The 21,061-nt window shown below is 36.1% G+C and overlaps 1 protein-coding gene across 12 annotated transcripts in view; it reads left to right on the top strand.

The window, feature by feature from the left end:
- The window catches only part of TRIM37 (tripartite motif containing 37), a 145,842-nt gene that overhangs the window by 37,376 nt on the left and 87,405 nt on the right, over nt 1–21,061 (top strand). For all 12 annotated transcript variants that reach the window (XM_049637772.1, XM_049637778.1, XM_049637779.1 and 9 more), the window contains 3 exons: nt 5,627–5,751; nt 12,462–12,512; nt 13,889–13,970. In XM_049637772.1, coding sequence (XP_049493729.1) covers nt 5,627–5,751; nt 12,462–12,512; nt 13,889–13,970 — 258 coding nt within the window. The remainder of the gene's footprint in view (nt 1–5,626; nt 5,752–12,461; nt 12,513–13,888; nt 13,971–21,061) is intronic.

Below are 21,061 nucleotides of genomic sequence, written 5' to 3'. Positions count from 1 at the left end.
CTACAGATGCAGTAGAAATTTAAATAATAATCATTTTTAAAAGTAAATATTTATGCCAGTGTTCTGTGCGCTTTACAAATATGAGCAACATTATTGAGGTAGAATCTACATGACGAGGGTAATTTTTAGAAAATTGTAATTGTGTAGAGTCACTTAAGAAAGTATATAACTTAAACAAGAAACATTAAGTAAATTATATTGTTGATAAGTCTCCTTCTAAAGACATCAAATTCAGACTAATGGAAAATTTTTACCAAATTTTTAGATGTCTTTTGCCTATCAAGTAATTTTTTCTTAGAGCATACCAAAGTACTAGATCTCATTCAAGACTGTATAACACTAATATTAATAACCAGTTGTCATAAGAACAATGTAAGAAAATTAAAGCTCAATATTTTATTTTTAAAGTTTATTTACTTGAGAGAGAGAACATGGGGGAGGGATAGAGAGGGAGAGAGAGAGAGAAACCCAAGCTGGCTTGGTGCTGTCAGCGCAGAGCTTGAGGCAGGGCTCGAACTCATGAACTGTGAGATCATGACCTGAGCTGAAGTCAGATGCTTAACTGACTGAGCCACTCAGGCACCCCAAAGCTCAATTTTATTTTAACATAAATGCCAAAATCTTAAATATATACTGGCAGTTAAAAATCAGTAGGATACGTAGAAAAACAAATGAGCGCAAGACCAGTGGGATGGCTCAGTGGAGTATGCGACAGTTGATCTCAGGATTTTGAGTTCAAGTCCCAGGTTGGATGTAGAGATTACTAAAAAATAAAATCATAATAAAGAACGAAAAAGCCAGGTCAAGTAGGGTTACTCAAAGGAATGAAAGGAATGTTTCACTATCAGAAAAATCTTCTTGATTATATAAACTCAAGAGATTACAGAGCAAAACTATATGAACATTTAAATAAAAATGAACAGGATAATATTTTTAAAGTAACATTATTATATTTGGTCCTCATTCATGGCTAAATTACTTAGCAAACTAAGACTAAAAAGGAACAAGTTTGAGCCCTGCATCAGGCTCTGTCCTGACAGCTTGGAGTCTGGAGACTGCTTCGAATTCTGTGTCTCGCTCTCTCTCTGCATGTCCCCACTCGCTCTCTCTGTCTCTCTCAAAAATAAATAAACATTAAAAAAATAAAAGGGAACTACATTAAATTTATTTTATTCTTTTAATCTTTATTTTTGAGAGAGAGAGAGAGCTCAAGCAGGGGAGGAACAGAGTGAGAGAGAGAGAGAGACATGGAATCTAAAACAGGCTCCAGGCTCCGAGCTGTCAGCACAGAGCCTGATGCGGGGCTTGAACCCATGAACCGCGAATTCATGACCTGACCTGAAATCGGACACTTAACCAACTGAGCTACCCAGGCACCTATACATTTAACTTTATTTTATAGGAAACAGTCTAAATGGTAAAAATTGTGAAGCTCTGATAAAGAATCCAGGGTTGCTTCCTATTGTCGTTTCACTTCTGAGTGTGCTACTCCTGTGTATTAAATTAAAACAGTAAATATGGTACAACTATATATATATATAAATTTAAAAAAATTTTTTTAATGTTTACTTTTGAGAGAGAGAGTGTGAGCAGGGTTGGGGCAGAGAGAGAGGGAGACACAGACTCTGAAGCAGGCTTAACTCATTTGTTCATAATGAGCCACTCAGGGGCCTCAAGACAATAAATGTGGTAGAAATATATTAAAAGGAAGATATAAAATTGGTTATTTGTAGAGGATATGGTTATCTATGTAGAAAGTATGTAACTTACACCTTTTTCGTGAGCTTATCAAGACAGAAATCAAATATCGGAAATAATCGGCTAGAAAACTTAATTGAAAATAATCCTGTTTGGGGCGACTGGGTGACTTAGTCGGTTAAGCAACTGACTTTGGTTCAGGTCATGATCTCACAGTTCATGAGTTCGAGCCCCGCATCAGGCTCTGTGCTAACAGCTCAGAAAATAATCCTGTTCATAATATAACAAAAACTAAGGATTTTGAATAAATCTAATAAAAAGTGTTGGAGACCTTTGTAAACACTAGAGTTGAATGAAGAAACATCCTGTATCTCATTGATTCTCAGATGTATATTATGCTATTTTGATATGGGATATGTCTTGGGCGCCTGGGTGGCCCAGTCAGTTAAGTGTCCAACTTTGGCTCAAGTCATGGTCTTGCGGTTCGTGGGTTCAAGCCTGGCATGGGGCTTTGTGCTGACAGCTCAGAGCCTGGAGCCTGCTTCAGATTCTGTGTCTCTCTCTTTCTCTCTGCCTCTCCCCCACTCGCGCGTTTGCGCTCTCTCTTCATCTCTCTCTCAAAAATAAACATTAAAAAAAATTAAATTTGAAATGGGATGTGTCTTAACAGTTAATACAGCCATAATTTAGCGAAGATTTTTTTTCATACTAGCACATGAAATAGTTAATGTTTAATAATTTATAGCCTACTACATTTTATGGAATATGGTGTATTTATGCAGGGGAAGATTCAGTGTTATAAAGGTGCTATTGATACCATTCTACAAGTGCAATTCAGCCTTTATTTCAACATAAATTTTCTAAGAATTTGGTAAAATTCCAATATTAATGTGAAAGAGCAAGGGGCCCCATATAGCCAGCATAGTCTTAGATTAAAAAAATAAGTTAAAATTCCTGTCATATATCAAGATATAATGTGAAAACATAGTAATTATGACACAAGTTTCAGCACAAAGACAGTTCGAGAAGATAACAGAATAAAAAGCCCAGAAACAGAACCCCAGGTATGTGTGGAGACTTGATACATTACATGACAGAAATGGAGAAGGATGGGCCTTTCAACAAATATTGGCATTTGTACATGTGGGAAATAAAATTTGATCTTCATTTTATACACAAGACTTAGTTCCAGGTGGACTAAAGACCTAAACATCAGTAGCAAAATTTGATTATTTTTAGAGGAGTTTAGAGGAGAATACCTTTGATGTGGGATAGAGGAAGATTTCTTAAGGTACAGTAGGTACAAAATAGAAAGATTTGAATGCATTAAAATTCAAACTTTAAAAAAAGAAATTCAACAACTTGGATGACAGGCCATAGACTTGGAAAAGATACTTGTTACTCCTAACCTGAACAGGAATTGCTATCCAGAATTTATAAAGAAATACAGTTTAATTCTAAATATCTAAAGCAATCTCAAAAAGTAGGCAAGGCAGATGAACAGATAGTTTACAGAAGTGTACAGAGACCAGTAAATGTGAAGTTTCATTGCTAGTCTGGTAAATATAAACTAAAACCACAACAAAATGCCATTTTACACCCATTAGTTGGCAGAAATTAATAGGTAAAAATGTAAATGTTGACAATATACAGCAGTGGGAACTTGTGTAGTACTTATGTAAACTATGTTGGAGAGCAGTTTGCTAATATCTGCTAAAGTTGTCGTATGCTTCAACCAGTAATTCAAATCCTAGAGAAACCTGCATATGTGTACAAGGAACTGCACAAGGGTCTTCTCTCCAGAGTTTTAATAATGAAGAATGGGAATCAACCTGAATGTTCATTGACAGAGAAAAATAACATATTCATGCAATGATATTCTTTTTTTTTAAATTTTTTTTTTTCAACGTTTTTTATTTATTTTTGGGACAGAGAGAGACAGAGCATGAACGGGGGAGGGGCAGAGAGAGAGGGAGACACAGAATCGGAAACAGGCTCCAGGCTCCGAGCCATCAGTCCAGAGCCTGACGCGGGGCTCGAACTCACGGACCGCGAGATCGTGACCTGGCTGAAGTCGGACGCTTAACCGACTGCGCCACCCAGGCGCCCCCATGCAATGATATTCTTTAAAACTGCTGAGATGAGTAGCTCTATAGATACCAATAAACAAATCTCAGAAGCAATGTTAACTGAAAAATGTAGGCTACATGGTGATGTAGCTTGGTCGTATTTATGTAAAGTCTAAAAACATTCAGAACATTGCTGAACATGTAATACATGTGGAAACACATGGTAGTGATATAAACTTGAGTGAGTTACCTTTGGAGGAAATGGGGTTAAGGAAGGACACTCATCATAGGCATTAAATATTTATTTATTTATAATTTTTTTGAAGTTTGAGAGCAAGAACATGTGAGTGAGAATGGGGGAGGTGCAGAGAGCAAGGGAGAGAGAAAATCCGTAGTAGGCTCCTTGCTGCTAGCGCAGAGCCCCGTGTGGGGCTCCATCCCCTGAACCATGAGATTATGACCTGAGCCAAAAGCAAGTGTCAGATGCTCAACTGACTGAGCCATCCAGGCGCCCCACATTCAATAAATATTTTATAAAAGCTGTAGGTTTTGATATTTGTCGTATGATACCAGTCATATCGTATCATATTATTCTTCACGAGTTATAAGCAACTGTCATTTAAAAAATATAAACCTAACTGTAGTGAGTATTATGAATATCATCTGTATGGCATTTGATAGTGTATTACTTTGCTAGGGCATCCCTAACAAAATAACACAGACTAGGAGGCTTAAACAATAGAAATTTATATTCTTATAGTTCTGGTGACTGGGAGTCTTAAGATCAAAGTGTCAGAAGTTTTTGTTTTCCCCTGAGGTGTCTCTTGTAGACACTGCTTTCTCTTTGTATCCTCTAAAGACCTTATTTCCAAATATAGTTAACATTCTGAGTTACTTACTAGGGGTTAGGACCAACAGGAATTTGGTGGAGGCACTGTTTAACCTGTAACAGTTTATAAAGCTGTCTCACATATGGCTTCATACTTGTTACAACAGTCCTAGTGAAGTAAGCAGTGGTAGATATGATTCCAGTTTTACAGATAAACAGACTCTGAAAGTCATATGATTAGTGTGGGGCAGAATTAGGACTTCAAATTGATTGTCTGGAGTAGAAAGTCTTTTAACTATTATGCTTATTTTACCGGAGTTGAATTTCTCAGTTTTTAACCTTTGGCACTACATAATGTAGTGTTTTCCAAATTGATGGAAGTTGAGACTTCTCTGGGTCTGTTACATCCTAACATTTCTCTCTCTCGGAATGCAGTTTGAGAAATCCTCGTTTGATGGCTATTGACCTATAGAGTTTTGTTCATTAGTATATATAATAACTTCTCTATGCCAGTTGTGTTTGCTTATAGTTGGATTTATGCTAACGTGCAAGGTGAGAAAAATGCATTAAAATCAAATACATTTCTTGGGGCGCCTGGATGGCTCAGTCGGTTAAGTGTCTGACTTCGGCTCAGGTCATGATATCGTGGTCTGTGAGTTCGAGCCCTGCGCCGGGCTCTGTGCTGACAGCTCAGAGCCTGAAGCCTGCTTCGGATTCTGTGTCGCCCCCTCTCTCTGCCCCTCCCATGCTCATGTTCTGTCTGTCTCTGTCTCTCAATAATAAATAAATGCTAAAAAAAAAAAAACAAAAAACAAATACATTTCCTCAGTGACTTTACTGTTAGAATGGAAATAATTTAGATCCTTTGTAGATTCTTAACTCTCAAAACCACTTTGAAAGAGTCATTCTATTTTTATCTCATTTTTTTTCTAGAATATGACCAAAATAATTCCTATTTTTATTCTTTATTGAGGATTTTGTGATGCCAGTGAATATTACTTTTGTTTATTTGATTGTTTTCCTCACACAGCTGCGGTCTTGTAGTAAGAGTGAGTTGATATCTAAGAGCTCAGAGATCCTCATGATGTTTCAGCAAGTTCATCGGAAGCCCATGGCGTCCTTTGTTACCACTCCTGTTCCACCAGACTTTACCAGGTGCGACATAGTTTTTTAACTTGATTTTCATTTAACGTTTATGTGCATATGCACATGCTTCTTTCAAAAGAATGTTAGTTTTCCTAATTAACTGCGTTTTTTAAGGTGTTATTTATAATGATGTGGTTTAGTAAACTTTATATACATGTAAATCTGGTTAAAAATTCTGGTGGAGTTACACTTTTGACTGTAAAGAGGTGATCTTGAATTAGGAGTTAGTTTCTTCCTGGAGTATCACCTTCTGTAGAAAAAGTAACTGATCCCAATTTAATCACTATCTGTTCATTTTTTTAAATTGATATATAATTGACATGTAACATATTAGTTCCAAGTGTACAACATAATGGTTTGACCTTTTCAAGTATTGCAGAACGATCACAGTAAGTCTAGTTAACATCTGTCACCATAAACAGTTACAAAACTTTTCTTATAATGAGAACTTTTAAGATCTGTTTTCTTAGCAACTTTAAAATTTGCAGTACAGTTTTGACTATAGTCACAATGCTGTCTAGTATATCTCCATGACTTACTTTATAACTAGAAGTGTATACCTTCTGACCCTTTTTTTAAAATTTTTTGGTATGTGTCTTTCTCTGACTTATGTAGCATAATGCCCTCAAGGTCCATCCATGATGCAGTATGGTCATTCTTTTATTTACCTTTTGAATTTAATTTATATCTCATTGTTTACATATATGTTGCCAGAAACAAAAATCAGAATATGGATGAAATGCCAGAAGATTCTGAAGGTGACATGATGTTACCTCAAGATCCTAAAAGGTGGTGGGAGGAAACAACTGGTTGTGTTCTATGCATCTTTTAGTTTTTGTCTTGGGCAGTCTTAGAATCCTTTTGAACCAGCATATTCTTTCAAGCATGTTTGCACTGTGGTATTAGACCAGTGGTTCTTGGCATTAGTTGTATGTTAGACTCAGTTGGGATTCTATTGAAAATTACCAATGCTGGTTCATACCTCAGGTCATTTGAAATAAAATCTCTGCAGATAGATTAGTCTGCTTGAACAGCAGACTGGGTGACAGTGTCACCCAGTGCCACTGGGTGACAAAATAACACAGACTGGGTGGTTTCTACTACAGAAGTTTATTCTCTTATAGTTCTGGATGCAAGAAGTATGAGATCAAGGTGCTAGGAAATCTGATTTCTGATGAGGCTTCTTGCTTGCTTACAGACAGCCTTCTCCCTGTGTCCTCACAAGACCTTTTCTCTCAAGCACAGAGATCAGTGTCTGGTATCTTTTTCTCTTCTAAGGACACGAGCTTTATTGAGTTAGGGTCCTTTCCACCCTTATGACCTCAGGTAATCTTAATTACCTCCTTTTAGTTTTTATCTTGGGTAGTCTTAGAATTCTTTTGAACAGCATATTCTTTCAAGCATTTTTGCCCTGTAGTGTTAGAGCAATGGTTTCTTGCATTAGCTGTATATTAGATTCATTTGGGATTCTTTTGGAAAGGTCCTGTCTCCAAATACATTGGGGATTAGAGCCTCCACATACAAATTTTGGGGGACACAGATGGTCCATAACATTGGGTGCAACTAGGCATTTGTATTTTGTTCATTTAAAATCTCCTTAGTTGGTTCCTAAGAAGAGAGGTTAAACCACTGCCGCAGATAAAAATGTTGGTATGGCAGATTTTAGTCCATCTTAGACTTTAAAGATGGCTTTGAAATACTGCCACATTTTTAGTATGTTGAAGGCTGTGTTACCTAAAGGAAATAGCCTTTGTTTTAAAAATGTATAATTGTCTTTTCTTTTTTCTCTGATATGTGGTGCCCTCTGATGGCCACAGGGCATTGATAGTACTCAACTGAATAGTGCAAGCCAGGGTTTTTCAACCTTGACATTGTTGATCAGGATAATTTTCTGTGGGGTTGAGGGAGCTTTGTTGTTTATTGTGGGATGTTTAGCAGTGTCCCAGTAGCACGTTTTCCTTTATAGTTGTGATAAAATATTTCCAGACATTGCCAAATGCTTCTTAGGAGTAAAACTGCCCCTGGTTTAGAATTTCTGGTGTAAGCCCTTGTTCCTCATCACAGATGCATTCCTGAGGATTATTACCACCCATAGTCCTATAAACAGAAGGGTAAAGTTCTTTTGACAGCCAGAACTCAGGTAGATCTCACTGACTATTAAGTCTTCATTTCTCTCTGAATTAACAAGCCAGATATAATATTCCTATTTTAATCAAGCACTGAATATTACTAAAAGTACTTGGTATTTGCTATCCTTAAGTAGATTAGGTGAACTAAGGATGTTCACCAGTATCGAAAGGCTGCCTTTTTGATAACATGGTCAGTCATTTCAGTTTTGAAGAATACCTTTTTGGAACCATTCATCACCGCGGAATGAAACGTAAGTTTTGATGTAAATACCATATATAAAGGTAAATGTTTTTCAATTCAAAGTATAGTGCATGGATCACATATCAAAGCCAGCTCTGGAGTGTTTGTCCATAATGCAAATTCCCAAGCCTATTGCCTGGCAATATTTGGAGGTGATGTCTAGATAATGAATCTTGGGCATCCTGAGTAATTCTGTCCTCAATTTTGGGAACCACAAATATAGGTAAACTCCTATGCTGATACTACTTGCAGTGTCTCATTAGGCAGGCACCTCTGCTTTAGATTTCTTTTCAATCTCTTACATCCAGTGATTGTTTTGCTTTCTGTTCCCTAACTGCCTAAGTGGCTCAGAACCCCAACAGTCCCTTTTCATTATCTTGTTTTTTTGGTGTAGATAGAAGGGACTGAAATTGGGAGGGCAGGGAGCAAGGGAGGCAGGTAGGAGGGACATCAAAGAGGAAACGACCAAAAAAAATTTTTTTAAGTATGACAAATTAAGGAGCTTTCCATAGATAAAGTTCACCTTAGGACCCTTTCTCTCCCAAATAATGCTTATTTACTGCCTTACTGGACATTTTGGCTTGTAGCTTTGTTGACGTTAAGTTACAGATCAAATTTAGATGTACAAAGGCAGTGGTGAATGTTTCTAAGCTTTGAGATCTTAGGACTGGATTGCCTTAAGTTCCATCAGTTGATTTGTGATGGAGCCACAATGGAGAATAAGTCATTGAACAAGTGCGGTGTTATTTATTAAAGACTATATGTTCAGCACTATTGTGCTACACAGGGGAGAAGAGAAACTAATAATCTTAATGGGTGTATATTCCATATTAAATAGTATAGAATTATATATTAAAATCTAGTATTTCATAATCAATTACAATTGATCTTTGAACAGTGTGGGTCACCTGTATAATGCATCCTGTTTAATGCTGCCACATAGCACTAATTTGTTAACAATGTTATTTTTCAAAAAGTTTCCCTAAAAATTATACATGTATAGGAGTATATCACAATACCCTGGGATTGATAGAGGTTTTCCGTGCTCTGAATGTGATCATTTTCTCTTGCAAGTGACAGCTTGGGCACATCATACTATACTCTCTTGGTCAGTGAGCTTTAGTGATCTATTTTAGCTCTTTAGCTCCTAAGCTTTCTACTCCACTGTTCTGAGTTAAACGTATCATCTCCTTCTCTTATTTATTTTGTGTTTTGGTATTTATGTATGTATGTATGTATGTATGTATGTATGTATGTTTGGTTATTTATTTAACCTCCAAGTTAGTTAGCATATAGTGCAATAATGATTTCAAGAGTAGATTCCAATGATTCATCCCCTATGTATAACACCCAGTGCTCATTCCAAAAAGTGTCTTCCTTAATGCCTCTTACCCATTTAGCTCATCCCCGCCCCCACCTACAACCCTCCAGAAACCTTCAGTTTGTTCTCTGTATTTGAGTGTCTTATGTTTTGTCCCCCTTCTTGTTTTTTTTTTAAATTTTTTTTTTTCAACGTTTTTTATTTATTTTTGGGACAGAGAGAGACAGAGCATGAACGGGGGAGGGGCAGAGAGAGAGGGAGACACAGAATCGGAAACAGGCTCCAGGCTCCGAGCCATCAGCCCAGAGCCTGACGCGGGGCTCGAACTCACAGACCGCGAGATCGTGACCTGGCTGAAGTCGGACGCTTAACCGACTGCGCCACCCAGGCGCCCCTCCCCCTTCTTGTTTTTATATGATTTTTGCTTCCCTTCCCTTATGTTCATCTGTTTTGTATTTTAAATTCCACATATGGGTGAAGTCATACAATACTTGTCTTTGACTAATTTCGCTTAGCGTAATACCCTCTAGTTCCTCCATGTTGTTGCAAATAGCAAGATTTCATTCTTTTTGATTGCTGAGTAATTAATACTCCATTGTGTATATATACCATATATACCATATCTTCTTTATCCCTTCCTCTGTTGATGGACATTTGGGCTCTTTCCATACTTTGGCTATTATTGATAGAGCTGCTATAAACATTGGGGTGCATGTGCCCCATTGAAACAGCACACCTATATCCCTTGGATAAATAGTTAGTAGTGCAATTGCTGGGTCATAGGGTAGTTCCATTTTTAACTTTTTGAAGAACCTCCAGACTGTTTTCCAGAGGGCTGCACCAGTTTGCATTCCCACTCGCAGTGCAAAAGAGATCCTCTTTCTCCACATCCTCACCAACCTCTGTTGTTGCCTGAGTTGTTAATTTTAGCCATTCTGACAGGTGTGAGGTGGTATCTCTGTGGTTTTAATTTGTGTTTCCCTGATGATGAGTGATGTTGAGCATCTTTTCATGTGTCTATTAGCCATCTGGATGTCTTCTTTGGAAAAGTGTCTGTTCATGTCTTTTGTCTATTTCTTCACTGAATTATTCGTATTTTGGGTGTTGAGTTTGATAATTTCTTTATTGATTTTGGATACTAACCCTCTATCCGAAATGTCATTTGCAAATACCTTCTCCCATTCTAGCAGTGGCCTTTTAGTTTTGTGGTGAACTCTTTTGACACTTAATGGCTAACAAAAATATGACAAAATAATAGTTTGGTCTTCCAGCCAAAACAACAAAGGAAATGTATAGCACTGGATGTTAAGGATATGGTGGAAAAAACATTATGAAAGATGTTATGAATTTGGTGGGAGAACCAACCAACACTGGTATGATTGGAACTTGCATGAAATTATAAACAAAAGCATGTCATGACTTGACCAAATTTGGAAACTGTCCTGGAGACATTTCCTTGAAGCTCTGATTAGGTTTGTGGTTCCAGGTAGGCTTTCTAGGTACTGCTTGCATTCATTCTACTAATTGGGGTTTGGTATACTGAATGTGCGGAAACATAATGGAGAGAAGTTAGAGCAGACGTTCAATGGACCGTGACTTCTAATCTGTTACTTGAAAGAATAGTAAAGATTAACGAGGCAGACATCTGGGAGTGAGGAATATGAGTGTTTTAAGAAAAGGTAACAGCTGCCTTGGAATATGGTTAGGGGTGTTTGACAGTAGGATAGTAGCTATATAGTTAATTGTTGCAGGGCAAACCCCATACTTATGTGAAAAAGATATGAGCTATTTAGCTATACATACTTACCATAAAATAAAAAATAATATATTTTTAAATCTATGCTGTGTTTTCACTGGCAAACCACTAATTTCTTTAGGCACTATCACAGTGTGAAAGTGCTGTAGATGTTATCATATATTTTATTTTGGTAATAATGAATTTTCATGAATTAAACTTTAGAAGATATATCTGAGGATACAGTGAAATGGCTTGCAGTTTATCTTTTTGGTAAATTTATAATTTTATTAATTTTATTTATTAAAAAAAGTTTTTAATGTTTATTTAGTTTTGAGACAGAGAGAGACAGAGCATGAGTGGGGGAGGGACAGAGAGAGAGGGAGACACAAAATCAGAAGCAGGCTCCAGGCTCTGAGCTGTCAGCACGGAGTCCGACGCGGGGCTCAAACTCACAAACCATGAGATCATGACCTGAGCCGAAGTTGGTTGCTCAACCTGAACCACCCAGGCGCCTCTATAATTTTATTTATTAAATACAGAATATTTTATGTTATAATACTGTATATGATAGTGTCTTTATCATAAATGTTTTATTGACTGACTTTTGAAGTGTTTGAATGACAGTACTGTAGACTATTCACATATCTAAGGGTATATCCTGTGGTTGTGTTGTAGTTCAGTTCTCTTTAGAGAAGAATGTATGGAACTAAAGTTAAGTTGCCTGAGGTAATCTCGCCTTGCCAAGAAATTGTTGCTTATCCACTCTATTTGCCCCTAGGTGATTATGTATTCTTATTCCATAAAATGGTATTTCCAAGTTAATATTCTTAAAATGTTTAAGGTCATCAATATTCCTCATAATTTGTTTTAGAGACTGAAGTTGGGGATTTATTGTGATGTCTTTTGCTGTTTCTTTTGTTTTTTTCTAAACTTCCTTATATCTGTTTCATATTTTAGGTTCCCGACTTAAGCACCCTTCCTTTTCCTATTTCCATGAGTAGTTTTGAGAGTATCTTATGCTTATTTTAATGCTTACTTGTTGCTTCTCAAAAAGCCCAACTATTTTATAAACTATTTGTTGAGTCTCCAATTTAATTGAAAACTTTTGATGTTAGCTTTTGATGGTTTTACAAATTCATTTGGTTTAATATCCGTATTTAGTAAGGATTGAAAAATATTTCTTAGGGACTTAGTTTAAAAACATTTTAAAGATATTACTGAGGGACTTTGTTTTTTAATTAAATGAAATTTTAAACTTAAATAATTATTTTACCTTTTGCTTCTTTTTAGTGAATTAGTACCATCTTATGATTCAGCTACTTTTGTTTTAGAGAATTTCAGGTAAGAGTTTTTGACTACTGAGATTTGTTTTGTATGTCTACATAAGTAAGAGCCAGGAAGTATCATTCTTGGGTTAGAATACAGAACAAGGATCTGTGTCACTCGGTGTGTAATCTTAGAAGAAGCAAGTTTCATATTAGAAACATATAGGTCATTTGTCTGGATTATATTTTATCTTCAGGACAGATTGCTTCTCTATCTAGTCTGGGAAAAGAAACCATTTTTTTTAAAGTAGAGGGTCCACTTAGCTTTTACTAAGGTGGGGCGAATGGGATTATTAAGGTCAATGACCATCCCCCATCCTCGGAAATAAGAGTGGTGGGAAGAAGTCGATTTGAGTCCATTTATCTTAGCTGGAAGTGAGAAATTGTGAATGAGAGGCCATTGTCATAAGAAATTTTATGCTTTGTAACTTGCATGTTACTTTGTTAGCTTTTACTACTTTTTCTTGAAGATTGGAAACAAAGATCTTAAAACGCTGAGGTCTTAAAGGGACTTGTTTTCAAAGACAGTTTGGAAATGGGGAACCATGAAATAAAAGGCCTTGCCTTGGGGAGAGAAATTCTAGGAGGTGATAACCATCACCAAAGGCCAAAGTTTGAGGATTAATACCTCTTTCTTTCCTTTCTTTCTCTCTCTCTCTTTCTCTTTCTTTCTCTTTCTCTCTTTATCTCTCTTTCTTTTGAGAGATATAGAGAGAGAGCACGTGAGCACCTAAGCAGGGGAGAAGCAGAGAGAGAGAATCTTAAGCAGGCTCCATGCTCAGTGTAGAGCCTGACGCAGGGCTTGATCTCACGTCCCTGAAATCCTGGCCCGAGTCAAATTCAAGAATTGGATGCGTAACCGACTGGGCCACGTAGTGGCACAGTGGGGGCTGGAGCACCCTCCTCCATCTGTCTTTTCTTATGGGATAATTTTTTGGCTAAAATACAAACTTTCTGAGGATATCCCCACATATGTTAAGATTAAGCATATTTCTTAAGTTTTTCCATATTAGAAAAGGATAATTGTACTACAGCTATGTGAGGAAGAAGCCCATTGGGTTTTTTCTTTAATGGTAAAAGACTGCTTGTTGAAGTGGTAATTAAATTCAGGACACTTAGTTTTATTTTTCTTTATATTTTCCTTTTCCCTTGAATGTCCCAATTTTGAAACTGAAAAGATACTGCTGAATATTTCAGTATCATTAAACCTTATTTCAGAATGTAAGTATATATAAATTTATGCAGTGGAGTCTTGACTTGTTCAGCACCTTCATTTACTTGTTTAGGACTGCAAATAAGTAACATAAGTAAAGTGCTTAGAGTTTGGTTTTGCCTGTTGATATTTCACAACAGTTTTGATCTTGGGATTTGGTTGGTTTTCTTTTACTTCAGCACTTTGCGCCAGCGAGCAGACCCTGTTTACAGTCCACCTCTTCAAGTTTCAGGACTTTGTTGGAGGTTAAAAGTTTACCCAGTAAGTTTTTCATATTTCTTTTTTTTTTTTTTTTTTTTAATTTTTTTTTTTTTCAACGTTTTTTTATTTTTATTTTTGGGACAGAGAGAGACAGAGCATGAACGGGGGAGGGGCAGAGAGAGAGGGAGACACAGAATCGGAAACAGGCTCCAGGCTCCGAGCCATCAGCCCAGAGCCTGACGCGGGGCTCGAACTCACGGACCGCGAGATCGTGACCTGGCTGAAGTCGGACGCTTAACCGACTGCGCCACCCAGGCGCCCCAAGTTTTTCATATTTCTAATGAATTTTGAAACCAGGGTCTTTCTTTCAGTGTTCTGTAGCACAGTGGTTCACTTTTATGTTTAATTTGACAATTTCATTTACTTCATTAAGCAATTCATGAATCAGGCAGCATCCCATCTAACAGATAGAAAGATGCTCCCTGGTTCACTTTTCTTAGTGGAGTAAAGAGTTAAAGTAATGACAATATTATGGTTTTTTTATAGGGTAGATTACTAAGCATACCAAAAAACTGAGTTAAAATGAACAGTATAAACCTTGACATTACATGAATTTTATTTCTTATTTCTAGGAAGATATTTATCTTTAGAAGAAATATTTAAAATTCTTATTTTAGATATAATTTTTTGAATAAAAATAAATTATTGATACAGAAAGCCATAAAAAAAATACATGTATGCTGATTGCATACTCATGGTGCATTTCAGTGTGTTCCTTTGACCTAGGAATTTTCTGCAAATTGGCAGCTGGATGCAGTGACATGATGGGAGATATATAGTTGCTTCCTATGGCAACAGTATAAGTAGTAGTGTGTTCTTTTATCACACCATGTCTAGTTGCATCTCTTAACTGTGATACTGGCAGCTATCGATGTTCATTGCCTACATCTGTTAATTCATTGGAAATTGTAAAATAGTGATATTCTCATTTTATTGTTTTTCATTTATTATTTGTAATAACTTTTATAAAGATACGCTTCTAAGAGATGCTTCCCGTTATCTGTTATTTGACTACTCACGGTTATAGTTCATAAAGAAGAAACAATTTTTTCCTGTTATTTACTAGTTATCCTTAGTATTTTCTGGAAGTGATCAATTAGATTTTTAAAAATGTCATTATGAATTCATGGATTTATACATATGCAATGTCTTTAAGTTAGCTTCTGTGTCACTTTGCTCTGACTCTAAAAGTCCCTAGTAGTGATTCTTAGGAGTTAGCTTTCTTATTCTCATATTTATGGCAAGATGTTCTAGGCTCATTATGTACATTTCCTACTCCATATCTGGAGTCAGCCATTTTATTCAAAGAGCCCTGATTCCTTTTAGTGGGAAGTGATATTTCAAGACCAAACTGGGTGCTAGGGATGCTTATTTTTATGAGGTTGGTCACAGTTTCTAACCTCCTTGGTGAAGGGAGCTAGGAAATACAGTGATAAATATGTTAGATGTTTGGAAAGGGGGGAATCTGAATCTATTTATTTATTTATTTATTTAAAATTTATTAATAGACTTTATTTTTTAGAGCAGTTTTGAGTTAAACATCAAAATTGAGTAAAAAGTAAAGAGAGTTTCATATGCCCCCTGACCCCATACGTGTACATGCTCCTCCATTATCAACATATCTTGCCCCCGAGTGGTACATTTGTTACAGTTGATGAACTCCTATTGACACATTATTATCCAAAGTTCTAGTTTACATTAGAGTTCATTATTGATACACATTATAGGGGGTTTTTGTTGTTGTTATGTTGTTTTTAGGCCAAAGAATATAATTCGAGAAAACTGGGTAGGAGTATGGATAAAATTGAATTGGATAAGTTCCAGGGATCTCAGTAGACAAAATGTATTTATGAACACTTTAAAATTGCTATATAATTAAATACTGGGTTTTTTTTGATATATGTATTTTTTTAAAGATAAAATAACTCATGAGTCAGTGCTTACATTTATAATTCAAGTTCAAGACTGTGGAGTGTTTTTACTTAATCTCTTTATATTACACCTGTGTCTCCTTCCATTTTAGTAATCCCTTTTTTAAAAATTATTATGTATGTATATTTTTTTAAATTTACATCCAAGTTAGTTAGTGTATAGTGCAATAATGATTTCAGGAGTAGAATCCAGTGATTCATCCCCTACTTATAATACCCAGTGCTCATCCCAGGTGTCTTCCTTAATGGCCCTTGTACATTTAGCCCATCTCCCCACCCACAACCCCACCAAGTGCGCACAGTTTGTTCTCTGTATTTAAGAGTCTCTTATGTTTTGCTCCCCTCCCTGCTTTTATATTATTTTTGCTTCTCTTCCTTTATGTTCATCTGTTTTGTATCTTAAATTCCATGTATGAGTGAAGTCATATATTTGTCTTTCTCTAATTTTGCTTAGTGTAATACACTTAGTTCCATCCACGTTGTTGCAAATGGCAAGATTTCATTCTTTTTGATTGCTGAGTAATACTCCACACACACACACACACACACACACACACACACACCCGCATATTCTTTATCCATTCATCTGTCGATGGACATTTGGGTTCTTTCCATGCTTTGGCTATTGTCAATAGCACTGCTGTAAACATTGGGGTGCATGTGCTCCTTCAAAACAGCATACCTGAATCCTTTGTATAAATACCTAGAGGAATCCTACCTCTTGAAGCCTTTGGAAATTATATAATCAATCACTCATCTGCTTTATTTCATCTTATAGACAGAAATATTTCAGGATAGGAAGTCTTAATTCTACCATCAGTTTGATTACAGAGAACTGCTTAGACATTTTTTTGTTTATACTCCATGTTCCCCACACCCCTTCCCCACTTTCTGCCATATTAAGTAGGAGTTTTGATGTCCGAATCTTGTTCTCTAGTAGATTCTACTGGAACAGCTAGTGGAAACAATATTCCCTGACTTTATATTTTGAAAACAGTTTGTATTTTATATACTCTAAAGCCAGTATTGCTGGATATAAAATCCATAGCTTATATTTTCTATAATTGGGTATCTTAAATGTTTAATTCCATTTTCCATTAGGTAAAATCTGATTATAAACTAATTCTTAAAAGCATTCAGTGATATGGACTAAATGCCCAAATAATCTTTTTGTTTGTTTAAGTCCAGTAATTTACTGTTATGTGTTTGGTTGTTTTGAGTCGTCATATGCTGGTATCTTTCAGTATGTAGATTTAGATCTTTTTTGTTTTTCTTTTTTAATGTTTTTTATTTATTTTTGAGAGGCAGAGAGAGACAGAGCATGAGCAGGGGAGGGGCAGAGAGAGAGGGATTCACAGAATCTGAAGCAGGCTCCAGGCTCAGAGCTGTCAGCACAGAGCCCAGTGTGGGGCTTGAACCCACAAACCAAGAGATGATGACCTGAGTCAAAGTTGAGACTTAACCAACTGAACCACCTAGGCGTCCCATCTTTTTTTCCCCCTAAGAAAATATTTCCTGAATTCTAGTTTTAAGTATTTATTATGTTTTTTTCTCTGTTTTTTTCTTGGGACTTGGTGTATTATCTGTATTTTGAGATTTCTTTTCCTGTCTTCAGTATTTATCACTTTCTACTCTTATGAGCTTTTCATTTCTTATTCATTCATCCACTCATTCATTTATTTTTTTCTATTTTTATTATTTATTTAATTTTAATTTTTTTTTTTTTTTAACATTTATTCATTTTTGAGAGACAGAGACAGAGCATGAGCGGGGAAGGGGCAGAGAGAGGGAGACACAGAATCTGAAGCAGGCTCCAGGCTCTGAGCTGTCAGCACAGAGTCTGACATGGGGCTCGAACTCATGAACCATGAGATCATGACCTGAGCTGAAGTCGGATGCTCAACCGACTGAGCCACCCAAGCGCCCCTCGTGCATTTATTTTAAAGTTTATTTATTTTGAGTGAGTGAGTGCACAAGTGGGGGGAAGGGTAGACAGAGGGAGAGGCAGAATCCGAAGTAAGCCCTATGTTGTCAGCACAGAGCCTGACACAGGGCTCAAACTCATGAACCATGAGAACATGACTTGAGCCAAGATCACGAATCAGATGCTTAACTGACTGAGCCACCCAGATGCCCCTCTTTTTCATTTAAAAAATTTTCCTTAGTTCACTTACAAGATCTGTTTTGTTTATTTGCTCTCATGTTCTTTTTAGTTCAGTGATTATTTCTTAAATAACTTTTTCTTTTATTTCTAATTCTTTCCTTAGTTTTATCACCTGATTTCTGAGTGTTTCTAATTCTGGTATGTTATTCTTTTATGTCCTATTCTTATTTTATTTTTTTTTCCTTCTGCAGGTTGTCATACTGTTTTCTTAGTGTCATGGATTGTTTTGAAATGGGTTACAATTTTGATCTATTCTTTAAGTATGTTTTTCAAGAATGTTTTCATTATAAGGATGTTATTCTCTTTTTTTTCTTTGGCAAATAATGCTTAACACTGAATTTGCTATCTTAATCATTTCTAGGTGTACATGTAGTATTGTTAAGTATATACACATGTTGTGCAGCAAATCTCCAGAACTTTTTTTACATCTTTCAGAACTGAAACTCTCTGCTCATTAAATGATAACTCCCCCTTTCTCCTTCCCCTCAGTTTGGTAACCACCATTAAACCTTTTGTTTCTGTGAATTTGACTGCTCTAGAGATCTCATATATGTGGAATCATACAGTATTTGTCTTTTTGTGACTGGCTTCTTACATAATGTCCTCAAAGTTCATCCATTTTGTGGCTTGTGTCTGAATTCTCTTTTTAAGGCTGAACAACATCCAGTGTGTATACCACACATTGTTTATACCACACATCGTTTACACCACACATTGTTTATCCATTCATCTGTTGATTGGCACTTGGGTTGCTTCTACCTCTTGGCTCTAGTGAATAGTGCTACTGTGAACATGGGTGTGCAAATATCTTCTCAAGATGTTGCTTTCAGTTCTTTCGGCTATGTACCTAGAAGTGGTATTGCTAAATCAAATGATAATTCTGTTTTTAATTTTTTGAGGAACCTCTACACTGTTTTCCGCAGGAACTACCCCATTTTACACTCTCAGTGATGCACAAGGGTTCCAATTTCTCCCTATCTTTGTCAGTACTTGTTTTCTGCTTTGATAGTAGCCATCCTGATGAGAATGAGGTAGTAGTTTGGTTTCAGTTTGCATTTCTTTAATGATTAGTAATATTGAGCATCTTATGCCTATTGACCATTTGTACATCCTGTTCAGAGAAATGTGTACTCAAGTCCTTTGCCCATTTGAAAATTTTGTTGTTGGTGTTGAGTTGTAGGAATTCTTTATATATTCTGGATATTAACCCCTTATTAGGGGTTATGATTACACATATTTATTAGATGTATAATTTATACATATTATCTCCTATTCTGTAAGTTTCTTTTTATTCTTTTAACATTTCATGTGCAGAAGTTTTAAATTTTGATGTTGTTAAATTTATGTTTTTGCTTTTGGTTTCACAGCCAGGAAATCTTTACCAAATTTAATGTCATAAAGCCTTTTTCTTATGTTTTATTTTAATAGTTTTATAGTTTTAGAATTACGTTTACAACTTTAATCTATTTTGAGTTAATTTTTGTACATGAAGTAGGGACCCGATTTCATTTGTATGTGGATATCCAATGTCATAAGGCAATCAAAAATAAATATGGTGCCTTGCTTTCTGAGAGATGTCCTGGCTCTGCCCTTCTCCTTCCTTTGTTTTTATTATTTCTCCGCTGTTTATTTTTTATTTCACTCCTAGCACTTTCTATGTAATCTCGGGAGTTACCATGAAAGGCCCTATACATTCGTTTATAATAAGAATAAGAACTTATAAGTCTATAAAATTTAGAGTGACTTAACTGCATTTAATTCTCAGACTTGTTAACGTTAGGCATCCTTGTACTCAGTTCATAATCTGTTGAGCAGCTCATTCCATTTTCAGTTGTCTGTATTTGGCTTGTGAGGCTTTTCAGTGGCCAACTCTTTGCCATTTTGTGCTTTTTCCTGTTTTTTGTTTCATTAGATGTCCTACAGCTTTCCTCTCTTTTCTCCCATAAAGATGTGTATATCATACAGGTCTTAATGGTTGTAACTGATATATCTTTATTTGCTTATATTTTTGGGGTTGTGGAGATAACCTTTTATCTAGTTTTGTTGTAAATATTGTTTGTGAGCTTTTGGATTTTCTGTCCAATTATGTGTTTTGTTTTGTTTTCTGTTTGGATTTAGAGAGTTGCATAAACTATGTTGCCATTGCTGCAATCTTTCCACAATCCTGTGTTGAAAAATCTTAAAGCTAGTATTTTGTTGGAAGTGCAGCTGGCATGTACTTAAGATACTAAAACATTTTCCTTAAAATTATGATTAAAATTAAAAAGATTTCTAATATTATTAGCTGATAAAGATCAGGAGTAAAAAATATTTATTCCTTTTTATTAAAATTTTTTTTTAACATTTATTTATTATTGAGAGACAGAGAGACACAGCGCATGAGCAGGGGAGGGGTAGAGAGAGGGGAGACACAGAATCCGAAGTAGGCTCCAGGCTCTGAGCTATCAGCACAGAGCCTGACTTGGGCTTGAAGTCACGAACTGTGAGATCATGACCTGAGCCCAAGCCAGTTGCCTAACCAACTGAGCCACCCAGGCGCCCCTATTCCTTTTTATTAATTTATTCCAGGGAAATAGTTCTAGGAGCATAATTTAAAGATTTTTTTAAAAATGTTCATTTTTGAGAGAAAGAGATACAGACCAAGCAGGGGAGGGTGAGAGAGAGAGAGAGAGAGAGAGAGAGAGAGAGAGAGAGAGAGAACCCAAGGAGGCTCCATACTGTCAGCACAGAGCCCTATGCAGGGCCCAAACTCACAAACTGTGAGATCATGACCTGAACCAAAACCAAGAGTCATGCTTCACTGACTGAGCCACCCAGGTGCCCCTCTAGGAGCATAATTTAAAAGAAGAAAAGAATCTGGCCATTTGAACAAGGATATTGATAGATTTTTAAAATAAATATAATTTGAGATAAATTTATATTCAATAAAATTTACTAATTTTGGCAAGTTTCCACAAATATATATAGTCAAATAATTATTACCACTCCGTGATTTT

Source organism: Panthera uncia, chromosome E1, assembly GCF_023721935.1.
Source record: "Panthera uncia isolate 11264 chromosome E1, Puncia_PCG_1.0, whole genome shotgun sequence".
Taxonomy (NCBI): domain Eukaryota; kingdom Metazoa; phylum Chordata; class Mammalia; order Carnivora; family Felidae; genus Panthera; species Panthera uncia.
The sequence above is the reverse complement of the archived record's forward strand: the minus strand, read 5'-3'. Positions and strand labels throughout refer to the sequence as shown.